This window comes from Suncus etruscus, chromosome 12, assembly GCF_024139225.1.
Source record: "Suncus etruscus isolate mSunEtr1 chromosome 12, mSunEtr1.pri.cur, whole genome shotgun sequence".
Taxonomy (NCBI): Eukaryota; Metazoa; Chordata; class Mammalia; order Eulipotyphla; family Soricidae; genus Suncus; species Suncus etruscus.
Genome location: NC_064859.1, coordinates 20,899,771 through 20,916,503, shown reverse-complemented (window position 1 = coordinate 20,916,503; position 16,733 = coordinate 20,899,771). Strand labels below are relative to the sequence as shown.

Sequence of the window (16,733 nt, the reverse complement as noted above, 5' to 3'; positions counted from 1 at the left end):
TACATCAACACTGTAATGCCTGCAGGCTTCCAGCTTGTGCTCAGAGCACCATGAAAGAGCTTTGTGCCGGCCAGCAGCTTCAGTTTATTCGTGGTCATGGAAAGGATCTGCACCTGAAAAGGAAATGGGTGGGAAAAAGGGGACCACTAAGGATTCTGATTATGGCGTCGATTTATTTATTTTTTTTTTTTTTGGTTTTTGGGCCACACCCGGTGACGCTCAGGGGTTACTCCTGGCTATGCGCTCAGAAGTTGCTCCTGGCTTGGGGGACCATATGGGACACTGAGGGATCGAACCGCGGTCCGTCCAAGGCTAGCGCAGGCAAGGCAGGCACCTTACCTCTAGCGCCACCGCCGGGCCCCAGCGTCGATTTATTTTTAAAATACCATGACTTATATAGTTTTTACACAAAGGGAGGAGGGGACAATGCAAACATTTGTCAAGCAAGCATTTGTCATCATGCAGCTCAAAAGGTTTGCCTGTTAATTGAATACAAGTTTCCTGAGGAACATCCTATTATCACACCAAATGCTCTATGTATAGGTCTGAGCTTCCTGAGCCAGAAGAGTGTGACCTTATGGTTCTTTTGACCTGCGTCAACTCATGGCCAGTTGACACATACACAATTCAACTAAAGGACAGGCCTGTTAGAAAATGGCAGTTTGCTACAAGATGGCTGTGCTTATGCCAAGACTGTGAGGGAGAATCTGGCTCCCTATAGAGCTTCCTGTTCCCCAGGGATGAGGTTGAGTAGCCCTTTCCACAGTGTCCTGGAGCCCATCAGAACTGCCCCAACCAGTCCCTGGGACATCTTTTCCCCAAGGCAGTTCCTTTTTTTTTTTTTTTTAATAATTTTTATTGTGACCAAAAGTGAACAACAAATCTTTCACAGTAATATTTAAGGCACACAGTGACAATGAATCAGGACCATTCCCACTACCAGGGTTGTCCTCCCTCCACCCCTTTTCCAAGCATGTGTCCCATATCTCCTTCCTTTGCCTCCCTGGAATGCTAGTGTATCTATTTCCCTCTGCATATAGCTTGTTTTTAGATAAGGTATCGATTCTGTTGTTGTTGACTTTGAGTTTGGTGTTTAAGTCTGATCCTTTTTTATTTCCACTCAATGTTCATATAGCTGTTTGGTCCTGTACCGTTCATTTTTATTTTCCCCCTCAATTCATGACACAAAACAATAGATTTTTATTTGGGGGGTAGTAAAGGTGGTGCTCTGATCTTACTCCTTGCTGTGCTCATCAGTCACTCCTGGAGGGGATCAGGGTATCCTATGTAATGCCAGAGAGCAAACCTGGGTCACTGTCATGCATGGCTGTACAGTCCCCACTGTTCTGACTCTGGCCCATCCACCCAGCAGTTCTGTGGGTAAAAGCTGCAATTCAATGCTCTGGGACCTTTGCTCTAAGATGGCCAGGCTTCCCATTTGTCCTTTCTTCTGCTCAGGGACAGAAAGACACATACTTGGAAACCCAGCCTCCTTTCCACACATACATAAGGAATGGGGACAGGCAGGGCACAGGACAGGAGACCAGGGTTGCGAGGACAGACCTTGATGTATCACTGGACTGGCCTTCAACTTGACATTGGGTATGGCCTTATAACTTCTCAGGCATTGTTACTCCACATGAGATGGACCATGGCTCCCACCCTCTTCAGGGAACATCATGAGAATGTGACCAAGAAATTTTAATTTTTTTCACACTTCAAGTAGCATGTGTATTTTTGGATCCCAGCATTTTAAAAACAAGAAAATATGTATTTTTCGCTCTAGCTATTTTTTCTCTCTCTGTCACCTGACAAGAGCCATCTCTGTTTCCAAGAAATGAGCCAACAGGGATCTTCTCTCTGAAAGAGTTCCTTTAAAAAGTCAAAGATCATGGGATAGAGCTAAGATTTCTGAGCATTACAGAGTGAAAATAGTTTTCTATGCAACTTCAGTACTACCACTGATAGTGGGTTGAGAGATTTGGGTTAACTTCTCAACTGAAGATATCTGAAAGGCTGCTCAAAATATGTCTGTACTCATTTATTTACTTGGGGTTTGGGGCCACACTAGTAGTGTTGGGGGCTGCTCTAAGTTCAGTGCTCAGGGGTCACTCTTAGAGGTAATGGGGACCATGTGGTTTTGAGGGCTAAATCTGAATCATGCATGCAAAGAATTTGCTCAGCCTGATGAATCATCTCTCCACCTTTTCTATTTGTTTGTTTTGGAGCTATTACTGGCAGTGCTCAAAGGCTTATTTCTGGCTCTGCACTCAGGAATTATTCCTGGCAGGCTCAGGGACCATATGGGATGCCAGGTATTGAATCAGAGTAAGACACATGCAAGGCAAATACCTACCTGCTGTACTGTCACTCTGGCCCCTCTCCATCCCTTAAAGCAATTTGGGGGACAGTATTGGGGATTAAACACAGGGCCTCATATATGCAGAGCAAATGCTCTACCACTGAGTAACACCCCTTAACCTTGTAGATGGTAGAGCTGAATTGAAAAGAAGGGTGGTGTGCAAATGAAGCCATGAAGAATAATGGGACCAAGATAAGCTTCACCCAGAGAACCATCCTGTTAGATTGCTAGCTCCTAAGACACTGGATGGAATTGATAACACTGGGCCCAGAAGATACCAAACAGAATTGGTAATGCTCTCTCGAACTAAGGAGGTAGAGTTGGGGCTCCCCTGGAGAGGTGCCTGGCAAAGCATCTGTCCTTCTGCTGAAACCCTGGCAGGTTTTGCTTCCTGAAAAAACAAACACATTGAACCAGCCCTTCAAGGGCAGTTACTCTACTCAATTCTTTTTTTGGGTCACACCCGGCAGCACTCAGGGGTTATTCCTGGCTCTACGCTCAGAAATAACTCCTGGCGGGCTCGGGGGACCATATGGGATGTCAGGATTCGAACCACCGTCTTTCTGCATGCAATGCAAATGCCCTACCTCCATGCTATCTCTCCAGCTCCTCTACTCAGTTCTTGAAACCATCCTGATGTGGGCATGATCCTTGTGGGGAAAAACCTACACAGATTTTCAGAAATAATGTGCACACTCAACCAAACTGGCTGACTATGTCAGGAGAAGGCACAAAATTTACAAAACCAAAGCAAACAAAGATATTAGACATAGACTCAGAGACCTGAAAGAAGAAACACTTGAACTTTAAAATGCCTACACTTAATGGACTTAAATGTATAAAAGAAGATGCAACATTCTGACAGAGAATTGAAAAAGTTTTTAATCTCTTTTTCATTTGATCAATTTCATTACAATTCCTGTGCACATAGGAACAGTTGAGAAATAAGACAAATCTTCTCTGGAACAATCCATAAGGTAGCACTTGTGTGATGATCACAAAAGTGAGAGTCCGCACACAAAAGTAGGAATGCTAATTCCTGGTAGCAACTTTGCAGCTGGTTTCTAAAATACAATTGAGCAGAGACATACACCCCTCCCCATAGTTGAACCAACTACAACTTTGAAGGGCTTTGCATCCTTGAATGAGGCCTTCATCTCCCTCTACCCTCTGCCTGCCAGCCCCAGCCCCGCCCTTGGCATAAACAAGCAATACCAGAGCATTTATCTGAAGTGATAGGCCTCAGCCAAGAGTTTCCCACAATTCTTCATATAAGAAGACTAGACTAGTCTCCCCATTTCATAATGAAAGAAAATGAGATCGAGGTGTCCCAGCTAACACAGATTGAGCCAGGATATGAGACAGGTGTGCCTCGTTCCAGGGTGCACCCCGGTTCTTGTCTAACAGGCTGCCTGGGCAATCTCTGTGTACCATGGCCAGAGGCACATGCGGGTCACACATGTTCTAAACATCTCCCTGTTCTAAACATTACTTAAACACTAGCTGTATACAAGGCCCAGCCTAGAACTCGGTTGTCGACAACCCAAGGTAAGACTTAAGAAAGTGGGAACACTAGAATGGATTTGAATCCTCTTCGGCTCCTCTTCTTTCACCTTCTCTTGCCCATTTTTGGAACTCAAAATCCAGTAAGCAGAGAGGACAGCAGATGGGCCTGAGATGAACCCAGGGCTCCTCCTCATGAAGCAGGAAGAAGGGCCATGTGAAAAGGCTCACCAGAGACCCCTGGGAAAGCTGGTGGGTGCAGAGAAGCTGCCTTCCAGGTGGCAGGGCCAGGGGAGCCCATTCTGGATAGAGGTCCTGTGCCTTCATGGGGACTAGTCCTGGAGAGGTGTCAGGAGTTGCAGCACTGATTTCCTGTTGCATGCAGGCTGATAGTTCAGCCCACACACAGATGTTCCTGATTCCTTGGGGTGGGGCGTGGGAGCGAACAGGAGTTCACACTGAGTCCTGGGGAAGGTTCCTGTCCATGACGAAGGGGCCACGAGACAGAGTCTGCAGTAGGCCTGGATCCAGGATAAGGGGGCACATGGCCAGCTCGGTAGTTTTGCCTGGTAAAATGGGAAGAGCCCTGGGGACCGACAGTGGAGCCAGTAAAGGTCTCAGGGGGGAGCCAAGGGGCTGTAGGGCCAAAGGGTCACCCTGGGGAATGAAGTCTGGAGTGGCTTGATGCAGGTAAGGGGCAAGGAGCAGGTGAGGGGTCCCTCAAGTTGAGGACAGGTCCTTCCTGGTGCTGAGCAGGGAGTGGAGGTTGCTGAAGCGAGGTGTGCTTCTGAGGATGAAGGATGGGGTGCAAAAGGACCAGGCCTCTGGGCTCCAAGTGCCTAGATGTCAGCCACAGTTCTGGGGGCAGGTATGGAAGAGGCTCTGGTGCAGGAGGGGCCAGGTGAGATGGGAAAAGACCCCTGTTATGGAAAACAGAGGGGGACTCACACCTGCAGGCCCGATACCCAGACCCTCCAAGTCCTTCCTTCTAGGCGTTAGAGTCCCTGACCCCAGTTGTTCTTTCCACCACCACCCCACTCCAAGGACTGAGAGGGTGAGGGACACTCACCACACTGAGGTCTATAGCTTCAGAGAGGTGACACGGGGAATATGGAAGAGCTGCGTCTCTTCTGAGCTGGTGGAGCTGGTCATGGACAGAGTGAGTGAATACTAGGCTGACCTTGCCAGGGTCACCAGCTTCCAACTCCCCTTGCCTGGCTGAGGACTGACTCCAGAAGCTCTAGCTCTGATCTGGAGTTCTGCAGGTACAAGCCCACCTCTGCCAGAAGGAATCGAGGGGAGCCTGGCCAAGACTCCTGCTCCAGGTCCTGTTGTTCCCTACCCTGGTCCTGCCTGGCAGGAGTCTCACCTGAGCCGTTTGCGGATGGGCCGGAAGTATTTGGAGGTCTTGACAGCGAAGATGATGCTGGGGATCAGGAAGAAGGTGCACCAGGCCAGGCAGAACCAGAAGGCATTCTGGAATTGGGAGCAGGTTCAGTCTCAGGAGCCTTGGCTTCCCCTACTCAGACAGGGCCATGGGAAAGCTTCTAGAGCAGAGATGTCACAGCTGAGCACTTACCCAGGGAGCAGCCAACATGTCACAGACAATCACACGGCCGTTGTCCAGAGCCCCAGACAGGGGCTGGCAGGTGGCAATGTGCTGAGTCACCTGAGGGGTCAGAGGAACACACGGCAGGTCTATGAGTAGGTGCATAGAACACTGAGGCACTCTGCACACACGGAGAGGTGTTCAGGACATGGTTGGGCCCAGGCACCTCTAGGAGCCACTATCCAGGGGGATGGGGGACAAGGACATACATGTGCTACAGGGAGGGTCGAGAATACATGGGCTGAATGGCTTAGCCTCATCATATCCTTTCTTTTAACTGCCCTGTTGGTGCCTGTTGGGTCACTGCTGCCCCAGAGAGACTACCTGTGAGCTGTGAACATGGCACAGACAATCACTGAAGGCCCTGCCTGCCCAGCAAGGCCAGAGGCTTATACAAGCTGATGCCTGCAGGATGTGCAAGGGTGCTGGGGCTGAGAGGACTGGTTGAGCTCAAGTGCAGGGCCAGAGGCCAGACATGGGGGGTTCACATGTCCCAGAGCCCAGCTCATAGCCAGACTCAGAGGAGGGCATAGCAGAGGGACAGCAGAGCTGGGATTGACATGACAAGGTCAGGAACTTGGGTTTAGTCTTGAAGGTGTCGGGCACCCTTGGGGGCTGAGGGGCAGGTGGAGAAGGGCAGAGCAGATGAAAGGCAGAGGCCACGGGCTGTTATCTGCACCCTACTCACCTCCTCTCTCACCCAGTCCAGGTACTGTGATAAGTAGCTTGCTTCTCGGGCTAGGAAACATTCACTTTCCTGAAAAGAGGGGATGCCTGGTTGGAAGGAAGCCCGGAATGACACCCCAGGCCCCTAAGCTGTGACCATTTGGACAAGAGCACGTGGGGGGCAGGAAAGTGTAGGAGCCTTGTCCTATCAGCCCTCTGCTTGCAGTGTCCCCTTGCCCAGCTCAGGGCCTCACTCACACTCTTCACGATCCGGTTAGTCCAAGCAGGCAGTTCTTTTGAGAGATGAGTGGCCATGTCCAGCACCTGTGCAGCCTTTTCCTGGGAGGGAAGCTCTTATCTCAGGACTCTGACTTGTGCTCAGCATGGCCACCAAGGCCAGTCCTCAGCATTCACACCCACTCCTCTTTTCCCCCTGCCCCAGCCAGAGCAAGGCACAGTTGAGGTAAAGCCCCAAGGACACATATCACCTTCCTCCCTCTTCTGCCCCCCATATCCCTTCCCAGCAGCCACCTGGAGAAGGGGGGCAGAGAACTCCAGGGCAGTGACACTGAGGTTGAGCTTGACCTATGGAGAAGAGATTGGAGTTGCTGAAGAGATAGAAGGACACGAAAGGAGGGGGTTCCATTCTTTTCCCTCTCCTGGCTCACATTCAGCCCAGCTCCCAACCTCCCCTGGACCTTACCATGAGGCTCTGCTGAGAGAGGACTTTCTGTTGGTGGAGGTGTCTTAGACCTTGTGCCTTTTTCTGCAGCTGCTCCTGCAGATCTCTGTCTCTCTGTGGGCAGATACAGGTTGTCAGCAGCACACCTGCCTCATCTTCAATGACCAGACAGAACCTGAGGCTCCTGGACCAACAGGGTTCAGAGTTCCTCAGTACCCCTAAGGCCATCACAGAATTTGTGATGAATCCTACTTCAAAGAAGCCTGTGTCTGAGCTGGCTTGGCTGTATGTTGAAGTAACTGTTTTTTACTTTACTCAGGATAATTCTTCTTTGCATGTGCCTGGCCCACTTGGTTGGGAAGTACCTCTGGATTTCAGTACTTAATTGCAGATTAAGTATTCCTACCTGTTCTCTATCCTCTCTTCCCAATAAAGACCTTGGGTCAGAGCATCCTCTTTCGGTTTCAATATCACAGCTAGCCTGTCTGCCTACCGGTGCCCTTTGCCTGCTTGCAGTTAGCATGTGGTGGAAGCTCCTGAAACTAACCTTATGTTGATAATTTCCCATTCAGCCTTGCTACTAGACTCATGTTTCCCAATCCCTCGGGTCTGGGGAATGAGGCTTCCACTAAAGCCATAGGACTCTGACTTGTGTCCAGGAATTTTGTTTTGTTTTGTTTTGTTTTGTTTTGGTGGCATTCCTCCCTGAGACATCCGGCCTGCCAGACTGGTTGGGTCAAGAGTAAGGCCTGAGGATATGGTGCTGCTCAGGGGCCACCTGAGGGACATATATTGACAGGGATCAAACTGGGGTTTGAGAATTTAACGTCTGTACCCCAATATATTATCCTATAATATCACCAGTTTAAACTCATAATCTTTTGTTTTGTTTTTGTTTTGCTCAGGGATTACTCCTGGCTATGTGCTCAGAAATCGCTCCTGGCTTGGGAGACCATATGGGAAGCCCGGGGATCAAACCACGGTCTGTCCTACGTCAGCTGCGTGCAAGGCAAATGCCCTACCGCTGCACCACTGCTCTAGCCCCAAAACTCATAATCTTTAGAAATGTCAAATGATATTCAGCAATGGCTTAGGTCCTGGAGAGGAACACCACAGTATCTGCTCCATCTCTGGCCTCATCAGACCTGTAATACAAATTCTTCAGGCATATGTACTTAGAGGCCCACAGAGGTTGAATGATTAGCTTGAGGCCACACAGATAACTGGGGCAAAGCTTGACTCAGCACTGATACTGAAAATTTCTTAAACCCAGCCACTAGGCTGAGAGCATCAGCCCTCATTGGTGTGACTCTCTGTCCCATACCTTTGATGTTGCCCCTCCCATCACTGCTGTCCCAACCCATCTCCCAGGTTTATCTGCTGCTTTCTCACCTGAGCCTGTGCCAGTCTGTCCAGCTCCTGGGCCAGCTTCACCACATCTGTGTTCACCACTGGCTTCTGGAGCTGAGGACAGAGGAAAAAGTGAGAACCAGCTTTTCAGAACTGCCCACTGCAGTCACAGTGATTGGACTGGGAGGGAACTCATCAGACAGGATAGGAGGGGATACAGTGATGTCCTCGGTCCAGGGAGAGGTGGCTTAGAGGAGTATGTGCTTTGCAGGGGACGGAGTCTGGGTCTATCCAGTAGTGGTTCCCCAAGCACTGATGGTGTGGCACCCCTGCCCACCAAAAGGAATAAAAAGAGGCACCTTCTGTGTTATGTACAGGGGCCACATCCCTGAGCAACTCACGGCAGTGTTCAGGACCAAGAACACCGACTACAAGATCTAACCTGTGTCAGGTCAACGGGGGCAGCAGCAGGACAGATAAGGGGGCCTGAGTCTAGAACACTTTCACCAGGAAGGCAGTCCACAAACAGGCACAGGAAGTGAGGGGTGGTGGGGAGGTGGGAACAAGAGAGAAGTGAGGCCTTCCTTAGGCTCCCAGACCACTTACTTGGCCATGGAAACGGGGGTACTGGATTTTCTCAATCCCACTGTCGTGCAGGGCCTTTAGGTCCTGGCGGGCATCTGGGCTCAGCACATCCAGTTTCTGACTGTCCAACTTGAGGTTTTGTAAGTCCTGCTTCAGTTTGGTGGTGTACTGTGGTGGGACACACAGGTCAGGGGTGGCCAGGTCCCTAGGTTCCTCTCCCAGCCGACCAGTGCAGATCTCCTGCTGCCTGAGTGTGACCTCTCCAGCAGTGAATGGTCACATGAACCCCCAAAGTCCCATGATGAGAAAAGGCAGCTTTGCCTTACCTCTACCACATGCCCTGGCCTGACATGTCAGCACATCACACCTGCTGCTTGGTGTGTGTGTGTGTGTGTGTGTGTGTGTGTGTGTGTGTGTGTGTGTGTATTGCCACACACACAACCCCACCTAGGAGCACAGTGGCTTGTCTGTCAGGTCTGGGCAGAACCACAGAGCAGAAGCCCCAGGGTGGGAGGGTAGGAGGCCATTGTTCAAGTTTGTTGAATGCAAAAATGATTGAATGAGTGAACACATGAAGGTTGCAGCACTTTCGAGATGGACTACCATCTGAAGAGAGAGGCCTCTGCATTTAATGAGTCTCATTGGGAGAGTGAAGAGGAGCAAGACCTTCAGCTTCAATGCTGCACAAATGAGAATTTAAGGCCAGAGAGGCAGCCTCACTTGCCCAGGGTTTAGCAGCAAGTTAGAGAACAGAGGTCATGTGTGTGCCAGTTCTGCTCTTGCCATGAAACCCTCTTCCAGCAGGGAACAAGGGTCTTACAGCTGGAGATGTTTGAGCAGACAGAACCTTCTGTTCCTGAACATACACTAGGTCTTAATATCTCTGCAGCATCTGTTCCTTATTTGGCAGGTACAGGTCAAGTATTTAAAGAGCAGCAGACTAGGACTTTAAAGGTCATGTTTGGCCCCAGGACAGCAACATCTCCCAGGACCCAGGGTCCTTCTGATGCCTGGACCCCTCTGTGCCAGGGTTGGGGTTGGGCTCTCACTCAGTGGTGCCCTGGGCCCAGGTAGGCTTGAAGGAGAAACTGGATTTGCAGCCCAACGCCCAGTCTGTGCTACTTTGGGGCAAGTGGGGAGAACATCTTGATAGAGGTTTCTAGAAAGTTCTAGTGCTGATTTGGAGGAAGTGGCAGGGAGAGGAGTGGGGGTGTTCTTGGGACCAGCTCCAGGTCACTGCAACTGGTAGCCCACCTGTCACCAACCAGGAGAAAAGCATGATGCTTTAAGGTGCTTTAAGGTGACCACACACCCTTTGAGAACTGTCCCTCCCCTCTAGGGAAATCATTCTGCTCTTGGCATCTTCCTCCAATTCTGGCCTGAATCCTGCTATTCCTACCAGTCCTGTGAGCTTGGGAAGGGACCTGGGATGAGCCCTCTTCTTATCACCACATTACCACCCTAGACCCACTCTCTAGTCATGCCTCCACAATCGCAGCACTCCCACATAGGCCTGCCCTGGGTAACCACACTCAGTCCTCTCACTGTCACCAGCACTGCCTCCTGGCTTCCATCCAAGTGTGCCCTTTCCTGGAGGGCAGTGCCCAGAGCATCACCACCTCCAGGTCCGTACCCACCCTGGAACCTTCCCTAGGGCTCTGCCCCGGGCCAGGCCCTAAGCATCTGTAGGAGGACCTTGCTCACTCCTCCAGACATCCAGGGCTCCAGGATGGTTCCTCCCTGGATGCAAGGTAAGGAGGAAGGAGTCTGCATCCAGGATTTCCACTGCCTTCCAGAAGTTCCCCTCACCTGGCTGATATCCAGGTGCTTCTCCAAGTCATAGGAGTCATTGAGCTGTAGAACCTTCCAGAGAGCAGCCCCTTCCCGGCACTGCCTGTGGGCAGGTATTGAGGCGAGAAAGAGCAGGTGGCATGGATGTCACCTAGTGGCCTAGACATCTTTGCCCACCTCGAGCACCCTTGGCTTGGGTGTTGCCCACTCACTCGTAGGCCAGGAGAATGCTGATGTTCTTTTTCAGGCCAAGAAGGTGGGTCAAGTTCATGGATGGGGGCAAATTTCCTGGTGTGTCTGCAAACTGAGGAGATGAGTGAAGAAAAGATGGAGTCTGGCCAGGGCTGGGAGGCAGGGGAAAGGCATTGCCAGCCCTACTGGCCTTTGGCTGCCCTCTCTGCTCCAGCTCTGACCAGGGTCCAGTGATCTGTGCACAAAGCTGCCTTGAGCTTCAGACATCCCTGACACTGCCCTTGGTGCTGGGCAGGGACACAGCTCCTGAGGGCCATGCTGAGGGAGCAGAGGCTGAGGGTTGAGGACCCTCCTCAGGCTCTCGCTGTCTCTTATCTAACAGCAGAGTCTGGATTTCGGGCCTGCTCATTCCTTTGCTTGGCCTTGGCCCTCTTTCCTTCCCAGTGCCCATTTCCTTCACCCGCCTTGCTCCCCACCCCTGGCAGGAGAGAGTGGGGACTCACCTCATAGAGCTCCCCACTCTCCCAGCTGCGGCACAGCAGTGTCTGAACATTGCCTCCCACAAGGAAGGTAATTAAAACCAGCAGGATGAGGGGTGCTGCGAAGAAAAAGCTGAGGCCCACGCCCCTGGGAAGTAAGAGAACAAGGGTTGAGCATGGAGAGTGGGAGACGGTGGCCCAGAGCATACCCCTCCTGGAGTTCTAAGGGTCAGCAGAGAACCCAGAGGGCTGACTGGCTCTCCCACCTCCTGCACCCTCGCCCTCTCCCTGTGTCCTGGTACCCTGCGGGCAAGGTTGTGTACTATTTGATGCAGGAACCAGGAGGAAGCAACCCAGGGGTCCAACAGACAGTCTCAAGCAGGTGGCTGGAGTCAGACCAGAGCTGCTGGCTTGAAGGGCTCCTTTGAGATTGAGGCAGAGCCCCCGCAGGATTCCAGGCTGGGGGGATTGTCAGTTGGAATGTATTCCTGCTAGTGGTTGCTTCCTAGCAGTGGGGTTGAGAGGGCTTTAGAGGCCTTGGCTGGACTCAAGAGAGAAATGTGCCACGTTCAAGACACAGTTGTTACCAAAAGGACCGATACACTCCAGCCCAATGCATTGAGACACACAAAGTCACCAAGGTCCAGACAAATTAGCAACTAGCCCAGCCACAAGAGGCTGTCAGAGCCAGAACTCAGGGCAGCACCATACGAGCAGCTGTCCACAGCCATGTGAGCAGCTGTGGGATAGGTGTATGAACAGGTGTGGAGGGACATGGATGGGGTGCACCCTCCCAGTGTGGCCTGTACCCCTGCAGCTCTGCTTACACCAGAAGAAATCGGGCTCCAGCCTCGCCCCTGGCTTCCACGTGACTGGGATCCTCCCTGGCTGATAGCCCCCAGATGCCCAGGCTGAGGCCCAGCAGGTTACACACGACCACAAGCAGGACCACGGAGCATAGCACACAGCCCAGGATCCACCTGCCACAGAAGGGCTCATGTCACTGACCAGGGAGGCAGCGGGGGACCCAGGGCTCTCCCACAGACCTAGCACAAAGGACAAACACGAGCATGGGAGGGATGATCTCTGAGACCCACACTTGCTACCTGTCCCTGTCTTAGGGCTGTCAGCTAAGGTGGGGCCACAGAGTCAAGGAGTGAGGGGCCATGTTCAGTGAAGGCCAAAGCTATATACGACTTGGCAGGAATCAGGGAAGGAAGGCTACATGGCTGAGGGCTTCTGAGCACCTGTATCTCTCGTATCTCTCAACCTCCTTCAGGTAGGGACGGCTCCGCTGCTCCACGTCCTCCAGTGCTTGGCTCCAGCGAGTGGAGGCATCCCAGCCTGGGAAGCCCTCAGCCAGAAAGTTCAGCCCTTCAGGTTGCTCCTTCACCACCTTCTTCAGCTCTGCTCAAAGCAGAGGGGCTCAGGGATAGGGAAGGCGCCCAGGGGCCCAGGGAACAGGGGATGGGCATAAGGCACACATAGATCCCAGTCTGGTAGACCACCTCCCTCCTCACCCCGCCTCTTTGGAAGGGCCGAGGGCTCACAGAGCAGGCCTCACCTTGGACTCGATCAACCATATGGAGGGCTGTCAGGAGCGGGAGGGCATTGAAGGTACTGTTCTCCTGCCACAATCAAGCAGAGTTGGGCTGTCTCCCCTCTCCCAGCCCAACTGCAGGGCCTCCCCTCCTGATCCCAGCTCTGGGAAGAGGGAACCAGATACCCCTTGGATCTCTCAGGTAGTGGCTTATTTTCCCCTCTGGCCAATTCAGACAGACCCCACTCAGCCAGCCTTGCTACGTCCCACCCCATCACCTCTCCTTGACTCCAGCAGTCCCTTTCCTGCCATCTTAGCCAGGCTGTTTGGGACCTGCTGACAACTGTCCAGCTCCAACTTGCTCTATCCACTTTAACTGTCACTTCCTTGCTACTGGAACCTTCCAGCTCAGCCATCAAGTACCACTAGCTCACCATTTCCCCACCTCTGGCATTTTCCAGGACCTAGTTCACATTGCTGACTCACAATACTCCTCCTTACAAGCTAATCTCCCCCCAAGGGGGCCTCCTGCTAGTTTGGTTCTAGCCCATTGGGGTCCCCTCTCTTTTGTCTGAACTGTGGTCTGTGACTACAGCAGTCCATAAGTATTCAGCCTAGCCCAGTCCTCAAAGAACATGATGGTCCAGGTGTCAGGCAGAAGCAGAGCACCCACCAGAAAGATTGAGATGCTTGGTGGATGAGGCTGGAGGATCTCAGCTAGAAAGGGCACTACTCACTTCCTCTACCATGGCGGAGAAGTTGGCCTTGGGAACACCCTGGAGTCGGTGGAGGGCATCATCCACGGTGGGTACCTGTGAAGTTGAAGCAGGTTATGAGTGTCTGTGGAGGGGCCTGAGAGGGAACCCAAGGAGCCCAGTGTAAAATGGGAGGCAGGGGCCTTTGATCTCTCCATGTCCCTATGTCACACAAGAGTTTGTGCTCATGGAGTGTTGTGAGGAGCTTTTGCCTCAAAGCCAGGAAGCCCTTTCTGTGAGTGGAGAGGAAAGAGGAAAAGGCCAAGGAAGAGCATCTGGGCCTGTACCTGGTTGAAGTCTGCTCCTAGCTCCAGGGCGTGGGCCTGACTCAGGGCCCCTTCACAGCCCTGGCAGCGGGGTTCCTGAAGCAAGGCCAGTAGCTGCTCCTGGAACTCCTGCACAGTCGGCTTCAGGACACTCTGGCCCTGTCGCAGCTCTTCCAAGGTAGTGTTCAGCACCCGGAGGTGATCCACAGACACCTGCAGGGCTGAGAGACCCACTCCCTTACTGAGCAATGGGGTAGCCACCAGCTGGCATGTTCGACCCGAATCTGGGCAGGGAGGCTGTGGATCCTGGTATACAAGCCTGGGGAAGTCATGGTGGGCTCAGGGAGGCAGCAAAAAGCGACCCAGGACTGGGTTGACAGGCTGGGTGTGGACACCTGTCTCCCCACCCTGGGGTCCACTCACCTTTGCCCACATTCTGCACTGAGGTCAGTGTCTGCTCCACAGTGCTCCTGAGCTGGGCATGGATGGAGGTGCCAATGTTCAGGCCAATACCTGAAGAGCACAGGGCGAGGCAGGGCTGGGGTACCAGGCTTCCTGCAGCCCAGCTGGGCCATTGCCCTCTGCCAGGGAGTTCCCAAGAAGGGTATCCACAAGCAATCAGTGAGCCTCACCATCCAGGTCCTCCAGGATACGCTTCTGGGGCAAGGAAAACTGCTCTGCTACCGCTTGCAGTTCCTAAGCAAACACAGAGCCCCGTGGCAGCTCTTCTTACCTTCTAGCAAACCCGGTTAGCACCCACTTACAATCTAGGAGCTCAGACACCCCGCGCGCCTAGCACTGGCGCTGGCATTGCAGCGACTCTCCAGCGGGGCTATCTGTGCAGTGCGGGAAGTCCTTCCCTAACACAAAGGTGCATTGGTTCGACTCTCACCTGGGGGACATCAGAGACCAGGCCGCGGAGGCTGAGCAGAGTCTCAGGCACAGCCTCCAGGCTGGGGCCCGTGTATTGGTGCACGCGCTGGTTTGTGGCAAAGGCGCAGGCGACGCCGACCCTACGGGGGAGGATGGAGGGGCTGGCAGGTGGCCCTGGACAGCCTGGAGGGCCTCTCCCGCACCCCTACCCCTGCCCGAGCGCCACTCACAGCAGCACCAGGGTGGTCAGCAGCAAGAAGGTCCCCAGGGCCCCACGCTCGCGTGCCAAGGCCTTATGCTCCGACTTCACGCGCCCCCCGCAGTGGCGGCGGCAGCGGCAGCAGCAGAAACACAGCCCCGCACTGGGCATCGCCAACAGGTAAAGGATGGCGATGGCCGCACATGCCACGTAGCCAGCCTGGTACCGCAATACCTGGGAAATGGAGCCGGCATGGCATGGGAGACAGTCCTGAACCCCAGACCTGCCCCCGCCACCACTCTAGAGACCCAGTAGGTGCCAGCAGCTGGCACCTATGTCTTGGCACCTTAATGGCCTCATTATTATTTAACAGGTTGCAAGCACGGTGGAATCAGAGCTCCCGGAGACCCCGCCTGTCCAGCCCTGTCCAGCTGGAGCTGGAACCCAGAATGGTTCTCGGCAGGAGCAGAAGGGAGATGGGAGACCCACTCAGGAAAAACCTACACTTTTCTCTCTCCTTTTTCTGGATCTGGGAGCATGCCCAACCATGCTCGGAATCTCTCCTAGTGGCCTCTGGGACCTTTTGGGATGCCTGGAATCGAACCCTGGATGGTCAAGTATGTGAGGCAAGCACCCGCCCGGCGCCATTCAACCTCTCTTTTCAACCCTGAATGGTCCCTGATCTCCCTCCCTCCTGAGCAGCTCACCTCATCCTCCTTTACAGACTCCGGCTTATTCAGCATCAACTTCACCAGCTCTGGGTAAAGAGGAAAGCAGGACCTTGTCTCCCCAGCCCTCCCACTTCTGGGGGGAGAAAGCCGGAAGGGAGGCCTGACCCCGAAACCTGCTCTGGAGCCTTGGGTGGGTGGAGAGAACTTTGTGCTAGACTGGGTGAAAAGCAGAGTCCACCTGGCCTGTGGGGACACCTCTCATCTCGAGACGGGACAGGTGGGCTGGGATTCTACGGGCCCTCACCACACCCCCGGGCCTCTGCTTTGAGAGAAAGACTGGCTGGTGCAAAGGGGTTTGCCCAAGGTCACACAGGAAGGCCGATCCTGTAGACCTAAAAGGATGTCCAGGGTCTTCGGGAAGGAGGAAGGGTGTGGGGAGAGTGCCCCTGTCACCTGGTGCCTGATGGAACTGGTGGCAGCCCCTGCGATGGATCAGGGGCTGCCAGGTCCCCCACCTGCCCGGGCCTCTGGTAGGGGCGACTCACCGGCTGGGAAGGGATTCCGCTGCACTATGCCAAGGAAACCGCGCGCCGAACTGTAGAGCACGTCCAGGGGTCCCGACGCACGGACTCGGGGTGCCAGCCACCGAGCCCGGGCCACGGAGCTGAAGGGCAGGCGCTCAGCAGGGCCCAAGGACCCGCAATCTGCAGCGGCTCCAGCTCCAGGCAGGCTCAGGGTCAAGCCCAGGGCCAGGCCCAACAAGGGCGCCAAGAGGCCTGGCGCGCACGGCATGGGGTCGGCGGGCAGGCGGGTTTGGGGGCGGGAGGAACCAGGCTCAGACCACCAAAAGCGCAGATCCAGCACCGGCCCGGTAGTGCATCCTTCAGCACCGCCTTCCAGCCACTCAAAACCGGCCCGACAGGTTGGGGCTCCCCATGCTCCCTGGGCGAGCGCCCCGAGCGAGCAAGCAGAGAGCAAGCAGAGCAAGGGAGCGGAGCAGAGCAGAGCGCGTGGGAAGGGGAGGGGTGGGGGCCTAGGCCAGACCTGCCTGCTGAGCCTGGGTCTGAGGCTGGAGCCCAATTCTCTCTCCAGAGAGTCCCCAGATCCTTGCACTCACTCCGGTAGATCTGGGCGTGCAGAATGGCCAATTTCGAACTTTCTGGTCCCTGCCCAGACCCAGAAGTTTAATCTGGGACAGCAGCCGTAGGAT

General features: G+C 53.7%; 1 protein-coding gene across 1 annotated transcript; it reads right to left on the bottom strand.

Annotated features, from left to right (window-relative positions):
• Positions 1-4,939: 4,939 nt before the first annotated feature.
• Positions 4,940-16,451, bottom strand: PROM2 (prominin 2). The gene is made up of 23 exons (XM_049785046.1): positions 16,069-16,451; positions 15,560-15,609; positions 14,884-15,086; positions 14,673-14,793; positions 14,413-14,476; positions 14,204-14,293; positions 13,802-14,001; positions 13,497-13,571; positions 12,784-12,847; positions 12,467-12,626; positions 12,047-12,199; positions 11,244-11,367; positions 10,761-10,852; positions 10,567-10,651; positions 8,779-8,925; positions 8,215-8,286; positions 6,844-6,936; positions 6,672-6,725; positions 6,399-6,479; positions 6,163-6,231; positions 5,445-5,534; positions 5,235-5,341; positions 4,940-5,009 (listed from the first exon to the last, which is right to left on the bottom strand). The coding sequence occupies exons 1-23, from the start codon at positions 16,313-16,315 to the stop codon at positions 4,946-4,948; spliced, it is 2,505 nt and encodes an 834-aa protein (XP_049641003.1). The 5' UTR covers positions 16,316-16,451; the 3' UTR covers positions 4,940-4,945.
• Positions 16,452-16,733: the final 282 nt, after the last annotated feature.

Excerpts from the sequence above, each read along its gene's own strand:
- PROM2 (XM_049785046.1), bottom strand. The coding sequence starts at position 16,315 with ATGCCGTGCGCGCCAGGCCTCTTGGCGCCCTTGTTGGGCCTGGCCCTG. Across the intron at positions 15,610-16,068 it reads GCGGAATCCCTTCCCAGCCG|AGCTGGTGAAGTTGATGCTG; the intron begins GTGAGTCGCCCC and ends CTCTTTACCCAG. Across the intron at positions 5,010-5,234 it reads CCCATCCGCAAACGGCTCAG|CTCCACCAGCTCAGAAGAGA; the intron begins GTGAGACTCCTG and ends GTCCATGACCAG.